This window comes from Topomyia yanbarensis, chromosome 3, assembly GCF_030247195.1.
Source record: "Topomyia yanbarensis strain Yona2022 chromosome 3, ASM3024719v1, whole genome shotgun sequence".
NCBI lineage: Eukaryota > Metazoa > Arthropoda > Insecta > Diptera > Culicidae > Topomyia > Topomyia yanbarensis.
This window is the reverse complement of record NC_080672.1, coordinates 387,229,673-387,250,764: the sequence shown is the minus strand read 5'-3', so window position 1 is coordinate 387,250,764 and position 21,092 is coordinate 387,229,673. Positions and strand designations below refer to the sequence as shown.

Genomic DNA, 21,092 nt, shown 5'->3' with positions numbered 1-21,092 from the left:
CTGAAAAAAGCCTGACCCTACCAAGACGGAGGATGTACTGACTATTTTATTGCTATATATATATTGCGATTATTTCACGTGACCATATAGCAAGCGATCAGTAGCTAACATCCATATACATAGTATCATATTAGCAACCATTTACTCTAACTTACTTCCATAGGATTATTCAATTACAAACCTGCGTATCAAACACATTCCGCAGCATAATCTGGAACTGGTTGTACAGATTGACCGAATCGTTCCGACAATCGTGTATCACCTTGATAACTTTGTCCGCCTCCAGAATCTCCTTGATGCCCCCGTGCGCGACCATGTCCGGGCAGGTGGCAACGTCAAAAATGAACGCCTCTCCCCGGGTCGTCCCCAGCTGGATAATGGTGATCTGCCCCCGAACACCAAGGTTGATACCTTCGCAGTCGAACGATATCACCGCCTGATCCTCGTAGGCTGATTTCATGATGGCTTGAGTGACGAACAGGGAATCCTTAACGGTCGAGATTACCCGGGTGTTGTGTAGAACTTTGATTTTCCACGTATCCCCAATGAAGTAGTTGTTCGAATGAACCGGACTGGTGGGTGTTGGCGAAACGGGATGAGGGGAAGTATTGTTGTTCCCTTGACCACCGCCGCCGGGGCCGACCGCAATACTGTGATGAGTTTGCTGAATGGCAGACATTGATTGCTTATCTTTTTCTAGGTTTTCGGCTAGCGTTTTTATCACCAAACTATTAATACGCTGTTTCAAGGTTTGATGCTTCGGATTCACAGCCGGATTGTTGTTAATGAGGTTTGCTTTCTCTGTGGCATTAGCGGGATTGGGTTCTTGTTTCACAGTCGTATACTGCTGCTGGCTCTTCGAATAGGGTGCATTGGCTAACGAGGGGCAGTTTCTGGAGCACAGATTTTCCATTTTAAAATCGTTATTGATTAGCAAACTATCGAAGCCACTGGTGGGTTCGTTTTTGATATTATTCAGTACATTGGCCGGATTGTTGGGTCCGATTCCGACCGATACCGGTTCGTTAAGTTTAAAATCCCCTATCATATTTTTCGGTGAGGCTGTCCTGCTTGTGCTACCACTACCGTTGGTACTGCCAATGGCACTTCCGCCACTACCGGTACCAGTGCTTCCGGGACCAAAGGTGCTATTGGAAAGATTCAGCTTGTCCTGAGCTTGCCGAATGTGAGAATCGGACAGCTTTGGCTTCTGCAATAGCGTGACTAGATTGGATTGGATGTGGAAGCAATCTGAGAATAGCTTCAGAAACGTTTTCAAGTCGCTTGGATTCTTGAACATATGGAACCACTGTTCCTGGGGGAAGTTTGAGGTAACCATGTGGAAGAGCTGATCGACTATGATAGGACCCTTAACTTCTATCACTTGAGCAAATGAGTCCAGTAGCTGCTGGGTGGCCTGTGTGTCGATGAATGAGTTCGGAAGATGCAGCCGCTCGGAGGCCGGAACATCTTCCTCATTTTCGCACCCGACCAGTATGACATTCTCACCGTCCACTACGTGAAACGTGTCCGGGTGTTTGAGCAGGAATTCTGTGAACTCTCGGATGTGCTGACCGGATATGTGCCGCACCTGCGGCGACGCCTGACTGCGGTGACCCAGTAAGCTGCGAATCGGTACCTCAGTACCTTTGCCGTACTGCAGCAGTTTGTGTTTGAAGTAGTCTTTTGCCTCCTGGATGTAGTCTCGTTTGCCCGGAATCGACGAGTCATCCACGCTGCTCGATGTGTAGCTGTTGATGTGCACAAAATCGCCGTTGATCTCGAACAGCGCTGGATACTGGGAGAGAAATTTTTTGAGACCTGAAAGTATGAGAGAGAAAAATGTGAACGTTAGTTTCCTGGTGTACTGTAAAGCGCTTGTTTATGACTAAACTGTTGAGTTTGGGTGGTACTATTAACAAAGGTAGTATTAAGATTCAAGTGGCACCCTTGTCATAATGATTCAGTTATGATACGGTGCGATATATCTAGCTATTTTTAGGGATATTGACAATACGGAAAAAACACGTTCAACGGATAAACTTTTTAGTGAGTGTAGGGTGTAGAGCCTATTCTGACCCTATTATAGCAGATGCTAAACTATTTCGTTATATACTCTTCATACTACAACCGATGAAATACGTATAAATGGAAATATATTTCTTTGCCTGCGAAATAGTATAGCTAATAACTAAGGCGGCCAGAATGTTTTAAAATATGTTAGAACGAAAACTTTAATCGAGCACCCCAATATTCTCCCTCACATTTGAACGAAGATGACAAACACTACTCTAAACATTTTCTGGAAATTGATGGGTAATAAGAATAGGATGAGAAAGGGTTTAATGCCTTATATTTTGTACCATAGTGCTTATAAATCAATATAGAAATCGAAAAGCGGCGAAATCTAGAACACAAAACCGTTCACGCAACATTAACAGTTAATCCATCAACCTAATAAAACAATATAAAATCCCATACAACACTTTTTTTAAAGCGCCTGCATAATTCGATCAAGCTCGATGAGCAGAGAATTGGAAGCGAAAGAAGCAGAAATTGTAAACAGACATTTAAAACTACACACACCCGCCTTTAAACATACATAGAATTTATTAGGTCGATCGGATCAGATTAGAAGAACAGATAAGCATGGCCGACGTGTAACCTAGTGGCATCAGTATGTATAGTGCAATCTACGGGCGCCATCGCTTACAAACAACGCAGAAGGCATTCGAAAGCAATGCTATGCCGGGATTGAGCGCGTTGTATTACAATAAAGAGCTACTGCTCTTTCAGGCCAATATCGATACCGGGCAATAGGGAAGGATGGGATAGCTTATTTTATAAGTAAACATATTTTTTTAAAATTTTATTCAAAAAAGACTTAACAGTGTAATATAATCTCAGATTTTTGGGCAATACAATTGAACATTCCAAACTAAAAACTAATAAACTACAAAAATTCTGATGTTATTCCTTAATTCATTTGTGAAGACAGATGCTTCATTGCCTATTGAGTGTCAACTCACCCTATTTTCCCATACGATAAAGCAGTGATAGGGGAACATTGGATGCTTGCTTCTCCATTGAGTAAATATATGAACCAGATACGCCGAACACACCCACATTTCTAGCTGTTGCTGATGCTAGGCTGATTCGCTACTGAAGTGGATCTGTTTTGAACATGCGTTCCACGAATGGAAGTTATCACAACATTTGTTATTATTGTTATGGTCCGGTTATAGTTTTGTTAAGAGGTCTTGATCTGCGATGAATAAACCTAACACGTACATTTATCATTTCATAGTTGTCGGTTAAAAGTCTATGTATTTTATTGTATACTGTTGTGTAAAAGAATGTTTGAAGAATAGAAATTAATTGTAATTTTCGGTCATTGACTCTAGCTTTATGATGGCGAAAAGGTAAAAAGGATAGGAGATTCATAGTAACGTTCTCTAGGTTAGAACCAGTGAAAATTCTTCAATTGAATCTATTACAACATTCAAATATTTTTATATTTCTCCCTTAGTGATGAATTCCAAGTTGAAAGCATTTTCAACTTTACTCAGGCACGTAGCCAGAGGGGGGCTAGGGGGTTAAAGCCTCCCCCTCGAGATTTTTCAAAACTAAATTTAAGAAAAAAACATGTTTTTCGGTAACTCTTCAAAAATTCATATCTTGTTTGGTTTGAAGAAATTAATGAGAGAATGTTGAGGAAGATTGCTATTAAGAATTACCAAAGACACCAAATCACGATGCCTACTCAGTATGCTGAGTGTGACAAAAGCAGTTTCTTTCATATTATGTGACTCGTCGGAAGGACAAAAGAAATTGTTACTTTCATTCTTGCTGTTGTTATCTATCGAGATGAGTGAGTCGAAACAAGAAGTGGTGCTCCAGTCGAATACGAAGGTTCTAAACTTCCGGCCTTTTCGCATAAGAGGTATAAGGCATTCGTAATGTGAAACATTTTCTGAAGGTGAAAATGGAGGTTATGCTGACGGAAGTCACCTTTATCGAGTTCTACCATGTCAGACATTCATTGCTAATAGTGTTCAGCAAATTAGCCCTGGCGAAATCAGTCATTTAGCATAATAACTTGTAGCCTGTGGTTTCTGGGACACCGCTATAATTAAGATCCTCATATATATATATGGACGACGAGAAAATCAATGCCCGGCTTCAAGCAGTGATACCACTTATTTGCACCGGGCTCATTAAAAGATTCGTATCACATTTGGAAGAAATGGAAATCATTATAAATCTAGGAAGTAATTCCTCGTGTTTCAAATGGTGTTTTTGTGGTGAGAATCTAGGTGGACCGACGCACTACCTCCTACCTGACACTGCACGTACCACACATAACGCGATAGTATCACTACATACATTACATCTTTGAATATCCATTGTCTCCACCTAAACCACAAACAATTGTCAAATTTGTGGCTGCTGTTCAGGTAATATTGACGACAAAAGCTGCGTCAAGTATCTCAAAATTAATAGCCCGTATCATCATTGAAGAAGTCCAAACTCGTGACCCGCAAGGTTATGAAACAAGAATGATATCAAATGTTTGCGAACATGAACATGGCAGTAACCACGATAATGACACGGAAGTGTACAAGATAGAAATGAACGACAACCAAGACGCTATTGGTCAAGAAAAATATTTCCCAGCCTAGTAAACAAGTATCCACTTGCTATCGTTAGTCGCTTGCACGCGATCTGTTGAACAACCATTAAAGTTTTTTCATTTTTGTTGTTTACATCATGGAAACATATACAAAAGACCCACAGTTCCGTTTAGCTAACGCATTATATAATAAAAGTTCAAGAGATTTTTTTTCGAGTGTTGTTCTACTTGAGATGTAGAGCTAGGGTCTCAGCACGGCTCCCCGTCAAAATCACACACTACAATTCCAGACGAGACGGGAAAACACTGCTTAAGGCCAACTGCAGCGAGCCGTGATTCTGAATATGATATTCATTGTACGGTTCAGATATGTTCGGGCGTACAGACTTCGCGATCACGTGTATTATCGCGAGGGGCTTGAGCGTTTGTACGTTAACGTGTTTAGTCGCGTGTGCTAACGTGTACGTAACTTCACGTGTATAAATTCTATTATATAACCGTGTACCTTTCGCATATTCACGTGTGTTCTTGGATGATCGCGCGCGGACCGTGAAGCTGGTGCTTCATTTTCGGAGTACGGTTCATATGATAGAAGAAAATGAATTCTCCCATAACACTAGAGTTCCCGGTCATGTCGCCACGGAAGGTGTGGTCTAGTCGATATGAGCTTTATTTTTTGATTGGACCAACTGAATGTATGAGGCTAAGTTGGCAGGACGAAGGGTAATGATTTCCGGACGTTCATAATCGCGCGAACACGGATGTTTGTAGGTTAACGTTTTAAATTTCAAAAGTGCTAAAACGTTCACCTTATTGCTAGGGTGTTATCAAGCTTGCGCGAACGCGGGCATTGGTGTGCGTGGATGATCGCGAAGGGCTTAAGCGTTCATATGTTGACGTGTTTGTCACGTGTGCTAGCGTGTATGTGACTTCGCTTGCATAAATTCGACTTTGTAACCGTGTGGCCATTCACACATTCAAGTGTGTTCTTGGGAGGTCATGCGGACCGTCATTCTGATATTTAGTTTTCGGCGTACGTTTCACATTCTGACAGGGAGTGAAATACCAAATATCACTACAGTTCCCAGTCATGTCGCCATCAGGTATGCCACATTGCAATCTGTGCTTCGGTTAAAAAAATCTTTAGCATCTTTGATGTCTAAAACAGTAAAAAAAATCTATGAAAATCAGTGAAAATTTCCAAAAAATCTGTAAAAAATCACAATATTTTTAAAAATTTGAAAATTTATGAAATTACTAAAATGTCAAAAATCTGTCATCTGTAACAAAGAATCTGTGATCTAAAATTGTGAAAAAAGTTGTGAATTTACAGAAAAATCTGTGAATATGAAAACCTTGGTCGCCGCACAGTGTCGCCTAGTCGGACAAAACCTCAAAATTTTATTTTAGATTTTTCGTGATTTAACATTTTTCTCTGTTTTCTAACATTTGAATGGAGTCTTCTCAAAATATTAAGTCCTGAGGACGAAAGTTAGATTTTTTACAGAACTTCAAAGCTGAAATAGAAGATGAATTCTGAGAAAAACTGTTTCCAAACCTAAGTTATTCAAATGAGTATATCTTTCTAGTTAAGCTTCCGATTAGGGTCGAACTGGTTTCATTTGAAAGGTTATTCGCTGGACTTATAGTTGCTATTCGATCTAGTCGATACAAGCCTTTCTTCCCGCTCAGACATGGAGAACAAATAATAAATCGCGCAATAAATTAAAATTATAATGATCAAAGTGGCTGTACTTTTTTTTTTGAAACAGTTTGGAAAGATCGCTTGTTGTTCCTGATACTTGAAAATTAGTGTACTTTCCGAAAATGAATATCTTGTGTTGCCCCTTTCTGCCCCGAGGTATGAAAAAAGGTGATTTTTCATGATATGTCTGAAGGATACGCATGGTAGCCTTTGATTACCCAGGATTCGTAATATAATTTATATATGTGACTTATCATTATCAACAATTGAAAAAATGTGTATTCTGCTAAAAAATTCACCATACCAAATTTTTTGAAAATGAAGTGGACTATACCACTTTATATTAGTAAATGTTGAATTTTCGAACCACCCTATGTGCCAAAATTTTGAAGTAATAAAAAACAAAAAATAAACATCAAATATGAATTCAGCGTCACAAAATTACCTAAATGTGAAGTTTTCACCAAATTCGGGCCAGTTTTGAGATTTTGTCCGACTTTTGTATGGAAGGTGATCACTGTGCGCCGTGGAACATGGATATGAGAGATTTCTTTTTTTGTAACTGCAATAGGGAAGGATGGGATAGCTTATTTTATAAGTAAACATATTTTTTTAAAATTTTATTCAAAAAAGACTTAACAGTGTAATATAATCTCAGATTTTTGGGCAATACAATTGAACATTCCAAACTAAAAACTAATAAACTACAAAAATTCTGATGTTATTCCTTAATTCATTTGTGAAGACAGATGCTTCATTGCCTATTGAGTGTCAACTCACCCTATTTTCCCATACGATAAAGCAGTGATAGGGGAACATTGGATGCTTGCTTCTCCATTGAGTAAATATATGAACCAGATACGCCGAACACACCCACATTTCTAGCTGTTGCTGATGCTAGGCTGATTCGCTACTGAAGTGGATCTGTTTTGAACATGCGTTCCACGAATGGAAGTTATCACAACATTTGTTATTATTGTTATGGTCCGGTTATAGTTTTGTTAAGAGGTCTTGATCTGCGATGAATAAACCTAACACGTACATTTATCATTTCATAGTTGTCGGTTAAAAGTCTATGTATTTTATTGTATACTGTTGTGTAAAAGAATGTTTGAAGAATAGAAATTAATTGTAATTTTCGGTCATTGACTCTAGCTTTATGATGGCGAAAAGGTAAAAAGGATAGGAGATTCATAGTAACGTTCTCTAGGTTAGAACCAGTGAAAATTCTTCAATTGAATCTATTACAACATTCAAATATTTTTATATTTCTCCCTTAGTGATGAATTCCAAGTTGAAAGCATTTTCAACTTTACTCAGGCACGTAGCCAGAGGGGGGCTAGGGGGTTAAAGCCTCCCCCTCGAGATTTTTCAAAACTAAATTTAAGAAAAAAACATGTTTTTCGGTAACTCTTCAAAAATTCATATCTTGTTTGGTTTGAAGAAATTAATGAGAGAATGTTGAGGAAGATTGCTATTAAGAATTACCAAAGACACCAAATCACGATGCCTACTCAGTATGCTGAGTGTGACAAAAGCAGTTTCTTTCATATTATGTGACTCGTCGGAAGGACAAAAGAAATTGTTACTTTCATTCTTGCTGTTGTTATCTATCGAGATGAGTGAGTCGAAACAAGAAGTGGTGCTCCAGTCGAATACGAAGGTTCTAAACTTCCGGCCTTTTCGCATAAGAGGTATAAGGCATTCGTAATGTGAAACATTTTCTGAAGGTGAAAATGGAGGTTATGCTGACGGAAGTCACCTTTATCGAGTTCTACCATGTCAGACATTCATTGCTAATAGTGTTCAGCAAATTAGCCCTGGCGAAATCAGTCATTTAGCATAATAACTTGTAGCCTGTGGTTTCTGGGACACCGCTATAATTAAGATCCTCATATATATATATGGACGACGAGAAAATCAATGCCCGGCTTCAAGCAGTGATACCACTTATTTGCACCGGGCTCATTAAAAGATTCGTATCACATTTGGAAGAAATGGAAATCATTATAAATCTAGGAAGTAATTCCTCGTGTTTCAAATGGTGTTTTTGTGGTGAGAATCTAGGTGGACCGACGCACTACCTCCTACCTGACACTGCACGTACCACACATAACGCGATAGTATCACTACATACATTACATCTTTGAATATCCATTGTCTCCACCTAAACCACAAACAATTGTCAAATTTGTGGCTGCTGTTCAGGTAATATTGACGACAAAAGCTGCGTCAAGTATCTCAAAATTAATAGCCCGTATCATCATTGAAGAAGTCCAAACTCGTGACCCGCAAGGTTATGAAACAAGAATGATATCAAATGTTTGCGAACATGAACATGGCAGTAACCACGATAATGACACGGAAGTGTACAAGATAGAAATGAACGACAACCAAGACGCTATTGGTCAAGAAAAATATTTCCCAGCCTAGTAAACAAGTATCCACTTGCTATCGTTAGTCGCTTGCACGCGATCTGTTGAACAACCATTAAAGTTTTTTCATTTTTGTTGTTTACATCATGGAAACATATACAAAAGACCCACAGTTCCGTTTAGCTAACGCATTATATAATAAAAGTTCAAGAGATTTTTTTTCGAGTGTTGTTCTACTTGAGATGTAGAGCTAGGGTCTCAGCACGGCTCCCCGTCAAAATCACACACTACAATTCCAGACGAGACGGGAAAACACTGCTTAAGGCCAACTGCAGCGAGCCGTGATTCTGAATATGATATTCATTGTACGGTTCAGATATGTTCGGGCGTACAGACTTCGCGATCACGTGTATTATCGCGAGGGGCTTGAGCGTTTGTACGTTAACGTGTTTAGTCGCGTGTGCTAACGTGTACGTAACTTCACGTGTATAAATTCTATTATATAACCGTGTACCTTTCGCATATTCACGTGTGTTCTTGGATGATCGCGCGCGGACCGTGAAGCTGGTGCTTCATTTTCGGAGTACGGTTCATATGATAGAAGAAAATGAATTCTCCCATAACACTAGAGTTCCCGGTCATGTCGCCACGGAAGGTGTGGTCTAGTCGATATGAGCTTTATTTTTTGATTGGACCAACTGAATGTATGAGGCTAAGTTGGCAGGACGAAGGGTAATGATTTCCGGACGTTCATAATCGCGCGAACACGGATGTTTGTAGGTTAACGTTTTAAATTTCAAAAGTGCTAAAACGTTCACCTTATTGCTAGGGTGTTATCAAGCTTGCGCGAACGCGGGCATTGGTGTGCGTGGATGATCGCGAAGGGCTTAAGCGTTCATATGTTGACGTGTTTGTCACGTGTGCTAGCGTGTATGTGACTTCGCTTGCATAAATTCGACTTTGTAACCGTGTGGCCATTCACACATTCAAGTGTGTTCTTGGGAGGTCATGCGGACCGTCATTCTGATATTTAGTTTTCGGCGTACGTTTCACATTCTGACAGGGAGTGAAATACCAAATATCACTACAGTTCCCAGTCATGTCGCCATCAGGTATGCCACATTGCAATCTGTGCTTCGGTTAAAAAAATCTTTAGCATCTTTGATGTCTAAAACAGTAAAAAAAATCTATGAAAATCAGTGAAAATTTCCAAAAAATCTGTAAAAAATCACAATATTTTTAAAAATTTGAAAATTTATGAAATTACTAAAATGTCAAAAATCTGTCATCTGTAACAAAGAATCTGTGATCTAAAATTGTGAAAAAAGTTGTGAATTTACAGAAAAATCTGTGAATATGAAAACCTTGGTCGCCGCACAGTGTCGCCTAGTCGGACAAAACCTCAAAATTTTATTTTAGATTTTTCGTGATTTAACATTTTTCTCTGTTTTCTAACATTTGAATGGAGTCTTCTCAAAATATTAAGTCCTGAGGACGAAAGTTAGATTTTTTACAGAACTTCAAAGCTGAAATAGAAGATGAATTCTGAGAAAAACTGTTTCCAAACCTAAGTTATTCAAATGAGTATATCTTTCTAGTTAAGCTTCCGATTAGGGTCGAACTGGTTTCATTTGAAAGGTTATTCGCTGGACTTATAGTTGCTATTCGATCTAGTCGATACAAGCCTTTCTTCCCGCTCAGACATGGAGAACAAATAATAAATCGCGCAATAAATTAAAATTATAATGATCAAAGTGGCTGTACTTTTTTTTTTGAAACAGTTTGGAAAGATCGCTTGTTGTTCCTGATACTTGAAAATTAGTGTACTTTCCGAAAATGAATATCTTGTGTTGCCCCTTTCTGCCCCGAGGTATGAAAAAAGGTGATTTTTCATGATATGTCTGAAGGATACGCATGGTAGCCTTTGATTACCCAGGATTCGTAATATAATTTATATATGTGACTTATCATTATCAACAATTGAAAAAATGTGTATTCTGCTAAAAAATTCACCATACCAAATTTTTTGAAAATGAAGTGGACTATACCACTTTATATTAGTAAATGTTGAATTTTCGAACCACCCTATGTGCCAAAATTTTGAAGTAATAAAAAACAAAAAATAAACATCAAATATGAATTCAGCGTCACAAAATTACCTAAATGTGAAGTTTTCACCAAATTCGGGCCAGTTTTGAGATTTTGTCCGACTTTTGTATGGAAGGTGATCACTGTGCGCCGTGGAACATGGATATGAGAGATTTCTTTTTTTGTAACTGGTCTAATTGAAAGCATGGACCTAGACTACTGGTACCGAGAATAGAGACTTTTGGAAGTGGCCAATTTATGATCGTGTGAGCGCGAGAGTTTGTAGATACACGCTTGAGACCTCATTCGAAACTTTATAAGTGCTGAGACGTTCACCTTATTATCAGGATGTTATCATGTTTGCAAGATCGCGGATATAGGCTGCGTGGATGATCGCAAAGGACTACAGCATTTGGAATATAACATGCCGAATAAAGAAAAAAAAGGAAATAAATTAAATAAACATTGATCGATTTTATTTGTGGTACACATGAGTACCAGAAATAGCATAAAAGAACACATGCAATCAAACTACTTGAAATCATCTATATGCCAGCAAATGATACTTATTTACCATTAACGACAATTGCATTCTGTTAGAATTTTTACATGCTTGGTAATTTATTCAATCCGATCTTCCCGAATAAATCGAGTCGAATGCACGAATTGCGCGACCAAATTTGAACTATTGCGAAGGGCACAAATGTCTGTATGTTAATGTGTTCGATCGCTTGGTATATAAATTAGCGTGTTTGAATTCGTTTGTATGTATAACGGTGTGTTTAAAATATTTAATGGTCAATTTTGAGTATACGGTTCTAATGAAGGAAGAAAACGAGTTCCCCATCTCACTGGACTCTCCAACTAAGATGCCTTGAGACTTGTTGTCTAGTATATATAAATCTCGTATTTTAGAGTGGGAGCTCCCAGGCGAGTACTATTCATGATCGCGCGAGAACAGGCGTTTGTATGTTGGCGCCTGAGATCGCGTTTATAAATAAGTGCTAACACGTTGAAAAAATTGCTGAGATCTTTTTATGATTACGTGGGAGTGTTTGCGACTGGGTTTGTATTATCGCGAAACGCTGAAGCGTTTGTAAGTTATTCCATGTGTTCTTTTATGGACGTTTGTCTGTCACGTATGCTAGCACGTTTGTAATTTCGCGTATACTAATGCGTTTCTATAAGCCTATGATTGTTTGCATATTCCGTTGCGTTTTTTAACGAGTGACGCTACAACTATTGTGACAACGATGATAATCGCAATGACATGTATAAGCTTTGCCTGACACCATGCACGTGTATTACTAACACGAAGCAATTGATTACAATCGTTTGGTCGGAACAACCCTTTCTACTTTATACACTTTTTTACTGATAGTGACGAGATATCTTTTTTAGATACTCGCGATAACTCAAAATTTAAAAAAAATTAATTTTTTTCGTTTGCGTTTTCTTTGAAAGTTTGGGAGCACGCCCTTTTGCTCAAAACTAACTTAATCCTGTCACTGCACACCAAAAATATAAATTTTATCGTCGACGTAATTTTAACCATGACACAATTTAACAAACCGTAATTCACGAGATGAGGAAACATAACCGTGTTCCGTTTAATTTTACATGAAACATATGCGTTACATGCGCATTCACCTGAAATTACACTTATCAACATTCAGAACAAACGCTATATGTAAAGTAAAATTACGTGGTTTACGAAATTCAACGTCATGTAAAATTAAAATCAAACGTAAACCTAAGTTATTTTTGATGCTCGTATATGTCAGGGTCAGGAGACGTAAATTTACACGATTTTTCTAGGTGTGCAAGTTAGTGTCGGATTCTGATGAGACGAAGTCGAAACGCAAATTCCATAATTAATTTATAGATTTTGTGCTTTTAACGCACAAAGATGGTTTTAAACATCTTTCTCTTTAATGGAGAAAAAATAGTTTTTACAAATTTTTTCTTCACTTAGGAGAAATATAGCATAGAACACGCTCTTTTTTATTATATTTTATTTTCTAATTGAATATATTGTTCTGTTTGCTTTCCTTTCTAATTCGAGATGTTGGGTGTTCAGCCACAAGTGTTGACTTTTCATCCCTATTGTTTAAATGATTCGGTTAATTACTATTAAAATATAATATGCCTTCACGGTTAAGTAATTTTTGCAGTAGAAAGTTTTAAACCTACTTGTCATGTGAATAAGGAGCTGAATTTATCTTATAAACTAACTTTTAAACTATAAAGAGAGCTAATCTTTGCAATTGGTGGAATTTGCCGGGAATTGCTTATAATACTATTCGTCATAATTTCTAATGTTTCTATGTTTGCGAGTCTATGCAATTCGTTTGTGCTAAACCAGGGAGAGCGCTTCAAAATCATTTTTAGAATTTTGTTCTGAATTCTTTGAAGCGTTTTCTTCCAACAACTTACCTAAATTGGCACTGCATATAGTATTGCCGGTATAAATATTTGTTTATAAATTAATAGTATGTTCGTTAAACAGAACCTCTGAACACGTTCTTCATGTTTAAGAACTATTAAGGGTGCTTCAACTCGTACTATGCATGTTTAGAAAAAAATTTCTTAACTACTGTTATTATCAAGAGTCCCAACCAGATCCGTAAACACAAGCAGTCCTATATGGCTCAAATGTTGACTGCTCCCAGAGTGGAGGTGTTACTATTACTTAATTATTCACAATTCCATTCCATACCAGCAAGTTCAGCTTTGATGCTATTGCTCCGCACACGTACACGCATATTTATTGGTGTGTATGTTTCTCTGCAACACTCTAGTAGTGCTTGTATCGTATTGGCCACTGATAGTTTTGATTACATGTTTGCATTACTTCTACAGACACCGCATCGGCCAGACTCTCCCCGTAAACATATCTCGGATCAAATGATATTAGCCCCCATGTGCTACGAGAGTGATCCGAATGTGGTTTTTCTTCAGATGGGTTGCAGATCAACATCCATCCATCCTTCGCTTGTTATTTTCTTCTGGTTGTTTCGTTTTTTCCGAGCCCGCGACAACCTTCCTCGCACTTCCATCGATTATTGATTATCTCTCTAGCATCCATTGTTAGGCAGTAAAATTCGAATATATCCTGTGATTTTGGTACAGGTTTCAGAAAATCTGAAGATGTTGGCGATTAAACATGTAAGGGTTGCTGCAACATTTATTTTGACAAAATCTAATTAAAAATTGAATAAGTTTGCCCGACAGTTTTTTTTTAATTCGAAGTTCAACAACGATTTCTAAAGCTTCCTATTCTAAGCGTGCACAACAAAAAGGTGTAAAGTTAATTTTCGTCATAATACATCTTAAGTATCTCGGATTAATTTGCCACTTACAGCAATGTCAACGATTTTAACAACTTTGCATATATTTATAAACAAAAACTTGAAAACTCATCCGAACCTAAAACTACAAATGGAACTACAATTTTGCTTGTGAAGACCATTTTAAAAGGTGATTTTTTGTGCCGGTCTAAATATCATTTAAATAATTCTAATTGTTTATCGAGCCCCCTTTTGGTAACATTGAGATTTTTTTATTCGGTCTGTTTATTTGAGAAGCTACGGTATTTATAACATTGAGGTTCTAAGCAAAACCTTAATCCGTTGCTGCTGATAGTAGGGCCTATAAAGGGTTAAAACGAGCTGCGTGTTTCTATAGGCAATTAATAGAAATAATAAGAAGAGCTGGGGTGGCTAGGTTGGAACATAAAAACCGGATCGTGTCCAACTGCGGTGGTAATGAGTCTGATACTTTATTATAAGCATTGACTCCAGACGCTAGATCGGCGGATAGTCGAATGCTGATATACTACTCTCTAACTGTGCGAGTGTCGGTGTGTTAACTGAACATTGTTGTGCTTGCTTATTTGCTCCATTGATTTTTCCCAGGAACAATTTTTTAAATAGTTTTTTTAAATAGTTTTTTTAATTTCAATGGAAAATTACTCAACTGCCGGAGGACCAGTACGCATATTTCTAAAGAAATTTGCTCACTAATCTTATCAATATGCAAAACAGATTCACTGAGATAAATTTTCAAAATACAATCGTGAGATTGATTGCCACTTCAATATTACATCGTAGATGCTGAGCCGATGACACCTAAAATGGACACGTGGCCTTGATGATAGACTCTAGGCGAAGCTTACCGAGTCGTTTAGTGTCAATCCGGTTTGTTCATAATTTTCTTGTATGGTCAGGGCAGGCAATTAAGTTTGAGATGAGCTTTAACCGAGTATTCTGGTATAATATAGCTGTGGAACCTAAGGTGCGTTTATCTCTACAATTGGCGAAATAAGATAAATTATGCTAACTAAATTATCAATCGGAACAATGACACATCATATTTGAATTTTCGCAACGAATTCATTGAAGGTATGCAGGTAGAGATTTTAGAGGTGGAGAATTTTGCCAGTGATGGATGATAAAGGTCTTCTGATATCTCATTCGGACATGGCGGTAGAGTGCGGATCCCGAGCAAACGAAAAGCCCATAATACCCCCATGGTCATGGGGTTTGACATGGGTGTTTAAAATGGGTTCAAACTATGAAAATACCATCACCATGGTCCGGTAGATCCCATATAAAATACCACATGTTAGTGTATTTATGGGTTATTGAGACCATTTTATGGTATCTTGATGGTTGTGAATTTTGTCACGGACCATATTTAAGGTCTTTTCAAGGAGCTATGTGGTGTTTAAACCCATGAGTATTTGCTCGGGATATTACAAACATACATACGTATGAATACTGTGAAACCAATCGATGCAGTATATGAATTAATACTTTGAATCAGTCCCGCTGGGAAAAAACAAACTTGTGAGCAAGAATTAAGCAGGAATCAGAATTAAGAATTAAGCAAGCTCCACATGAGAGCTCACCATGATTTTCAATTTCAATCGCAATATTAAACAATTTTGAAGATGTCAAAAAATAAGTACGCAACGTACGTATCTCTACCCGTAACAATCGCAATACAAAGCATCCGGCCGACATAGCATAAGTGAAATCAATAACAAAGAACCGATATTCCGATGACTACTGCGAGGTACGTTTGTATCGAAAACCAGTAAAAGTTAAAGAACAACAGGAGTTCGTGCGATGAGAATGCGTTACCCAGGTTCAAGGGATCCGCGCGCATAGAAAACGCTACGTGATCAAATTAGTTCAAGGTGTTTTTCTCCATCAAGAAAAATATATGGTTAAAACCAAAAAAAGGTGAGGGTCACAAAACTTATAGCTAAGTTAGTTACTGCATTTACCTTATGGCTTCGTCTCATCGGAAACCGACACCAATTTAATGCCAGGATTTCACTAGGAGTCTGCTCAGGACTACATGTAGGGTCTCCATTTTTTTGCAGCAACCAACGTCAATCTAGTGCTAGCTTAGTCCTGGCACTAAGTTAGTATTGGATTCGGATGACACGAAGTTGAAATGCAAATTTCATAAGCAATTTAGTTAAAAGTTAAAAAGTAACACACTACAGAAAGAATAGCACAGAAGCTGCCTAATCAAACGAGTCCACTACACAGTGTTTCAGAACGCCGTTTCCACAATCAAAATTAAATAAGTTGAAAAGGCGTTTTCTTAACAATATAGATTAGAGTTTATCACCTAAAAGTTGAACTTGCTGTCTTCAGCAAAGTTGTAGGAAACACAATCAAGAACTAGCTCTAAATAGTAACGATACATGTAACGTTATTTGTGATATAACCCTAAAAATGCGTTTTTCTAATACCTTTTTATGTAGATTTATTAAATTTGTATGGTTATCTGCAAAGTTGTTTGAAGCAGCAAAATACATATTTTCAAAGAAGAATATGAACCGCTACCTCTTGAAGCAGAATAAGGTTTTTATTAATTTTCGCTTGTTTTTTGGTCAACTTTCACCATACGAAGGACGACAGTGAATTAACCCTCAAAAAAGCAACCGGGTCTCAGAGGCCCGGCACGTTACAATTTTTTAGTTACAAAAAAATGTGTATGCAGTATAAGCTTGGGCATAGAAATTTTGATAAGTAGCTTTGAAATCATTAACAAAAATAAAGAATTGTGAAATTTTCATCTATGGAGTGATGCGCAGCTATGTTTGATTTTTTTTTTGCAAAAACGCAAGCCGGGCCTGGCAGGCCCGGTGCGCATGCAATATTTACTAGGAATACCACGGGTTATGTAAGTGGCAAACAATCGGTGAGATTGTTTGCCACATACATACATCCATACATACATACACACATACACACACATACATATATTTTACGATCTCGACGAACTGAGTCGAATGGTATAAGAGATTTGGCCCTGCGGGTCTCGGTTAAAAAGTCGAAAATTCGAAATGAGAACGGCAAAAAGGAGCTTGAATTTAGACGGGCCTGAGAGGCCCGGCTTGCCCTTTAATGTTAGGATTTTAGCTTGCCTTCACAAGGGTTAACTTGTGCTAGACTGGATGGCGGATCCAGATTCGTTTTGAAGCAACATCAGATGTTGCTTCAAGCTGCTGTCAACTACCTATCGACAGTGTTCACGATATCACCCGCGTCACGGTTCGGTAATGCCGAAATGGTGCACCCAAAACGGCGCGCTCAGATTTTCTGTTTTTGGGCTCACAATCCCATTCCCAAAAGCAATCCTACCCGTACCATGATGACACACTGGTGCAGTAGTAAAATGTCATATATAAGCTTCACACTAATGATGAGTGAGATGATATCATTTGCTTCCCCGCCGCCGCGTCGGTATTTCAGCATCGTCATTGACGCATTTTGCTTTGTACCATTTCCCCGCTGTTATTAATATTTCTTTTGTATGTATGTGTCGGGAGCTAAGCCTTACTAGAAAAAACGATTAACGGGTAGTATCAGGACTGGAACCGACAAACATCTACTCGCTAAAACGCCTATTTTACACCTTAGGACATAACGACACATAATGAGCAGTTATTCAAATGAGTTATATAAACTTCTCATCATTGCAACAGCGATCACAAATGGGACAGCATGGAGACGATCGTATGTGTTATTCAAGTTATCTCTGCACTGCATGAGCCAACAGCGTGTAGCTATGGGGTACGATATTGTACTGCACAAGTATGAGGTTGGTTGAACACTAATGCATCGTTTGGGAGCTCACAGTTCGAGAGGGAAAAAACAGAGGCATTTCCGCTCTCAAAGATTCGTTTTGGGTGTGTCGAAAAGGGTTATTTATGATTGTCTGACGTGTTCTTTTTTTTATTTGACACGACTCAACGCGTTAGTATAACTGAGCCGTGGATCTCATGGTTTTACAAAATGAAAAAAGGGTAATAAAATGAAGGAAAAATTACATCTTAATATCGTCGTTGGGTCATATTGACTTGATGAGATCTTCTTTTTTGGTGGTGAAGCTTCGATGTTCGGTGGACTGCACTGTGGGCCAATCAGTCTGCCTTTTCTCACATTATCGTTCGCATTTATTTCGTCATCGGTACTGCTTTCTTGATTTTCACAGTCGATTGTTCTTGTTAGGTCCTTGTTCTTGTTGGTCGCTATTGTGAATCTGCCCTCTTCGACGTTTGCTTCATTGATAGTGGTACTGCTGGTTGGCTTCGAGACATTGGACATGATCGTCGTTAAGCGAGTATTTGTTCTTGTCAGATCCGTAGATATTGGGTTTGCAGTCGTTTGTGGTTTAGCAGAAGGTGATTGCGTACTGTTTTTGATTGTAGTAGGCGGACTTTCCTTAGCTACTTCTGTACTAGGTTTTCCGTGGTGTAGTGTTTTATGATAGAATTGGCACGTAGGAATCTGTCCTAGGTGCGTGACCAGCGTTCTCTGATTAAAAGTCTCATTTTCGGTTGACCTGCATATAATTGTCACATATGAAGGGATTGATTTGATCGGACGCATTCTCACCACACGAACACCATTTGAAACACCCGGAAAGAAGTTCCTCCAAGTATCAGTTGTGACGGAATACACTTCTCTGTATCTTGACGTGTATTTTTTAATCACGATGTCAGGGGTGCGCGGGGATCTGTCATATAAGCGAACTTCAATAGTCATTGTCAATATATATGGGGATGCTTATTTTAACATTACCGCACTCAGCGGTGTGCTGCATATTGTTTCGCGGAACGAACAACTTCGCTTGAATAATGCCTTTGAACATAATTGGCACTTGATGTGAAATATGATGCAGTTGAAGGGTGTTAGCTTCTGCCAGATTGAATTCCATCTGCACTTTTAATAATTTTTCCACTTCCCGAATAGCGTGTCTTACGGGACATTTTAAAAAGTCAATAGCAACCCAGTTAGTCCGAAGTGGGGCTTGCTTTTGCTTGCTTCATTGATACCTATAGCGGAGCAATTTTGCTTCTGCTCTGTGCGAGTGGAGAAGGGCGACTGTGTTCTTGTTCGTCACATAATTACCGCTTCGGCTAAAAATGGCGGACAGCCGCGATTGTTTAGTAGAATAAGGAGTTTGTCCGTTATGTCGCATAAATAGTGAAGAACCGTTTTTATCAGCCGCTTGGTGAATTTTGCAATTCACAAAATCGGGATATATTTTTTTCTTTCCTTTTAATAAACCGAAGCTGTTAAAATATTCGTATCTAGTCCCTAGGTATTTTTTTCGATTATAGAGGTTTTAACTTTAAGGTCACTCGCCTATTCGGGTTAGAAAAATCTCTTAGGAATTTTTTTTAACTCTATGTGCGGGGCGGGACTCGGACCCAGGTGCGCAGCGTACAAGGTAATCGATTTACCAACTACGTTACGCCCACGCCTGTATGCTCAAGAAACGATTTACTCGAATTTGATTTGGTTCGTTTGCTAGAGCCCACCAAACGGATTTTCATATGAGGCTGACGGGTCAAAAAGTTAACAAAAACGGCGATAGATAAAATCGGAGGGGGGGGGGGTCAATCGAAATCGGGCCTTTCATTATATGGTCTTTCATATATATTTTTCTTGGGTGGACTGCTAGGAGAGATACCTGTGAACTTCTTTTTCGGTGGGGAATCATTATTTACTTTACTCCCTGAGTTTCGAAGCGACTCTGACCGAGCAGAACAAAATAACTTCAGAATACCAAATTCAGGTATACTGTACCCAATACTTGAACCCCACAATAAGGTATTGGGTGGAGGTGTGCGCCACGCCGCCGCCGCGCCGCGCCTACGATTGCATGTAAAATTAGTAAGCACATCGGCGTGACGCCGGCGTGCCGCCGACCTTTACCTGAAATCGGCGGCGCGGCGCACACCTCTAATATTGAGGAGCATTGCATAAGAGGTAAAATATCTGAAATAATAACTGAGACATGTACTACGAATAACTAGTTCCATTATTACGAGTTATTATAATACCTGAAAAATAACAAAACCTTTTGAACCTTCCAATAACAAAATTCACTGTATGGAGGTATTCAATAAGATATTGATTTGGTATTTGTAAAAATCACTGGAATACATAAATAATAATAAAAAAAGGAATTATACCTCATTGAGGTATCAAGCAGGTATTGTAAAATGTTTCTTCAATACCTGCTTAATACCTCAATGAGGTATTAATAATCAATTACTACCAGGTATTGGTATGATACCAGCAAATAGTATGCTCGAGTTATTGACCAGCTATTTTCTCCTGGTCGGGTAGACCTCCACAAATCCACCAGTGAGTGATATATTGAGGCGGGGTTGATTGCCTCGGAACGGAACACGACTTGCTGTATACAAAATGTGTTATCGGAAAGTCAATTGAGCTTACATTTACCTCAATTCGTGAACCAAGTTATTGGCAGGTATAAGAATTAATACATGGAAATTCCATTTTTCTGTAAGTAACTATCGGCTGATGGGAAATAGGTTAGTTAAGACAAACGCACTCAAACACAACAAGTACAAATGGTACTTTGTTGTAGTAGCTTCTGATTGTATGTAGTAGGAAGGTACAATCAATCAGTTCAAGTTATTATCAGTGGCTCACAATAGTCTGCATTTGTACATACTCATATTTGTATCAAAGGCCCAAAATAGGGTTGGGGACTAGTAAACAAAGGCATCCACACGCATTCCGCGGGAACAAAGAATCCATTAATAACATCCGGCCACACAATAAAAGTTTGCGAAAAGTAGCTGTTACCCGCCTGCGGGTTTGTTAGAAAGGCGTGTCACTTATTTAAGAAATTCAGGAGGGACTAGGTTGGGAATATACTACATCATCCAATCTTCCGATCATAACATGTTCTGATTCCCTTTGAAATGATATAAAGTTGGCTAATT

The 21,092-nt window shown here is 38.5% G+C and overlaps 1 protein-coding gene across 3 annotated transcripts in view; it reads right to left on the bottom strand.

Annotated features, from left to right (window-relative positions):
• Nucleotides 1–21,092, bottom strand: part of LOC131693784 (uncharacterized) — an 80,728-nt gene that overhangs the window by 16,207 nt on the left and 43,429 nt on the right. For all 3 annotated transcript variants that reach the window (XM_058981913.1, XM_058981914.1, XM_058981915.1), the window contains one exon: nt 182–1,821. In XM_058981913.1, coding sequence (XP_058837896.1) covers nt 182–1,821 — 1,640 coding nt within the window. The remainder of the gene's footprint in view (nt 1–181; nt 1,822–21,092) is intronic.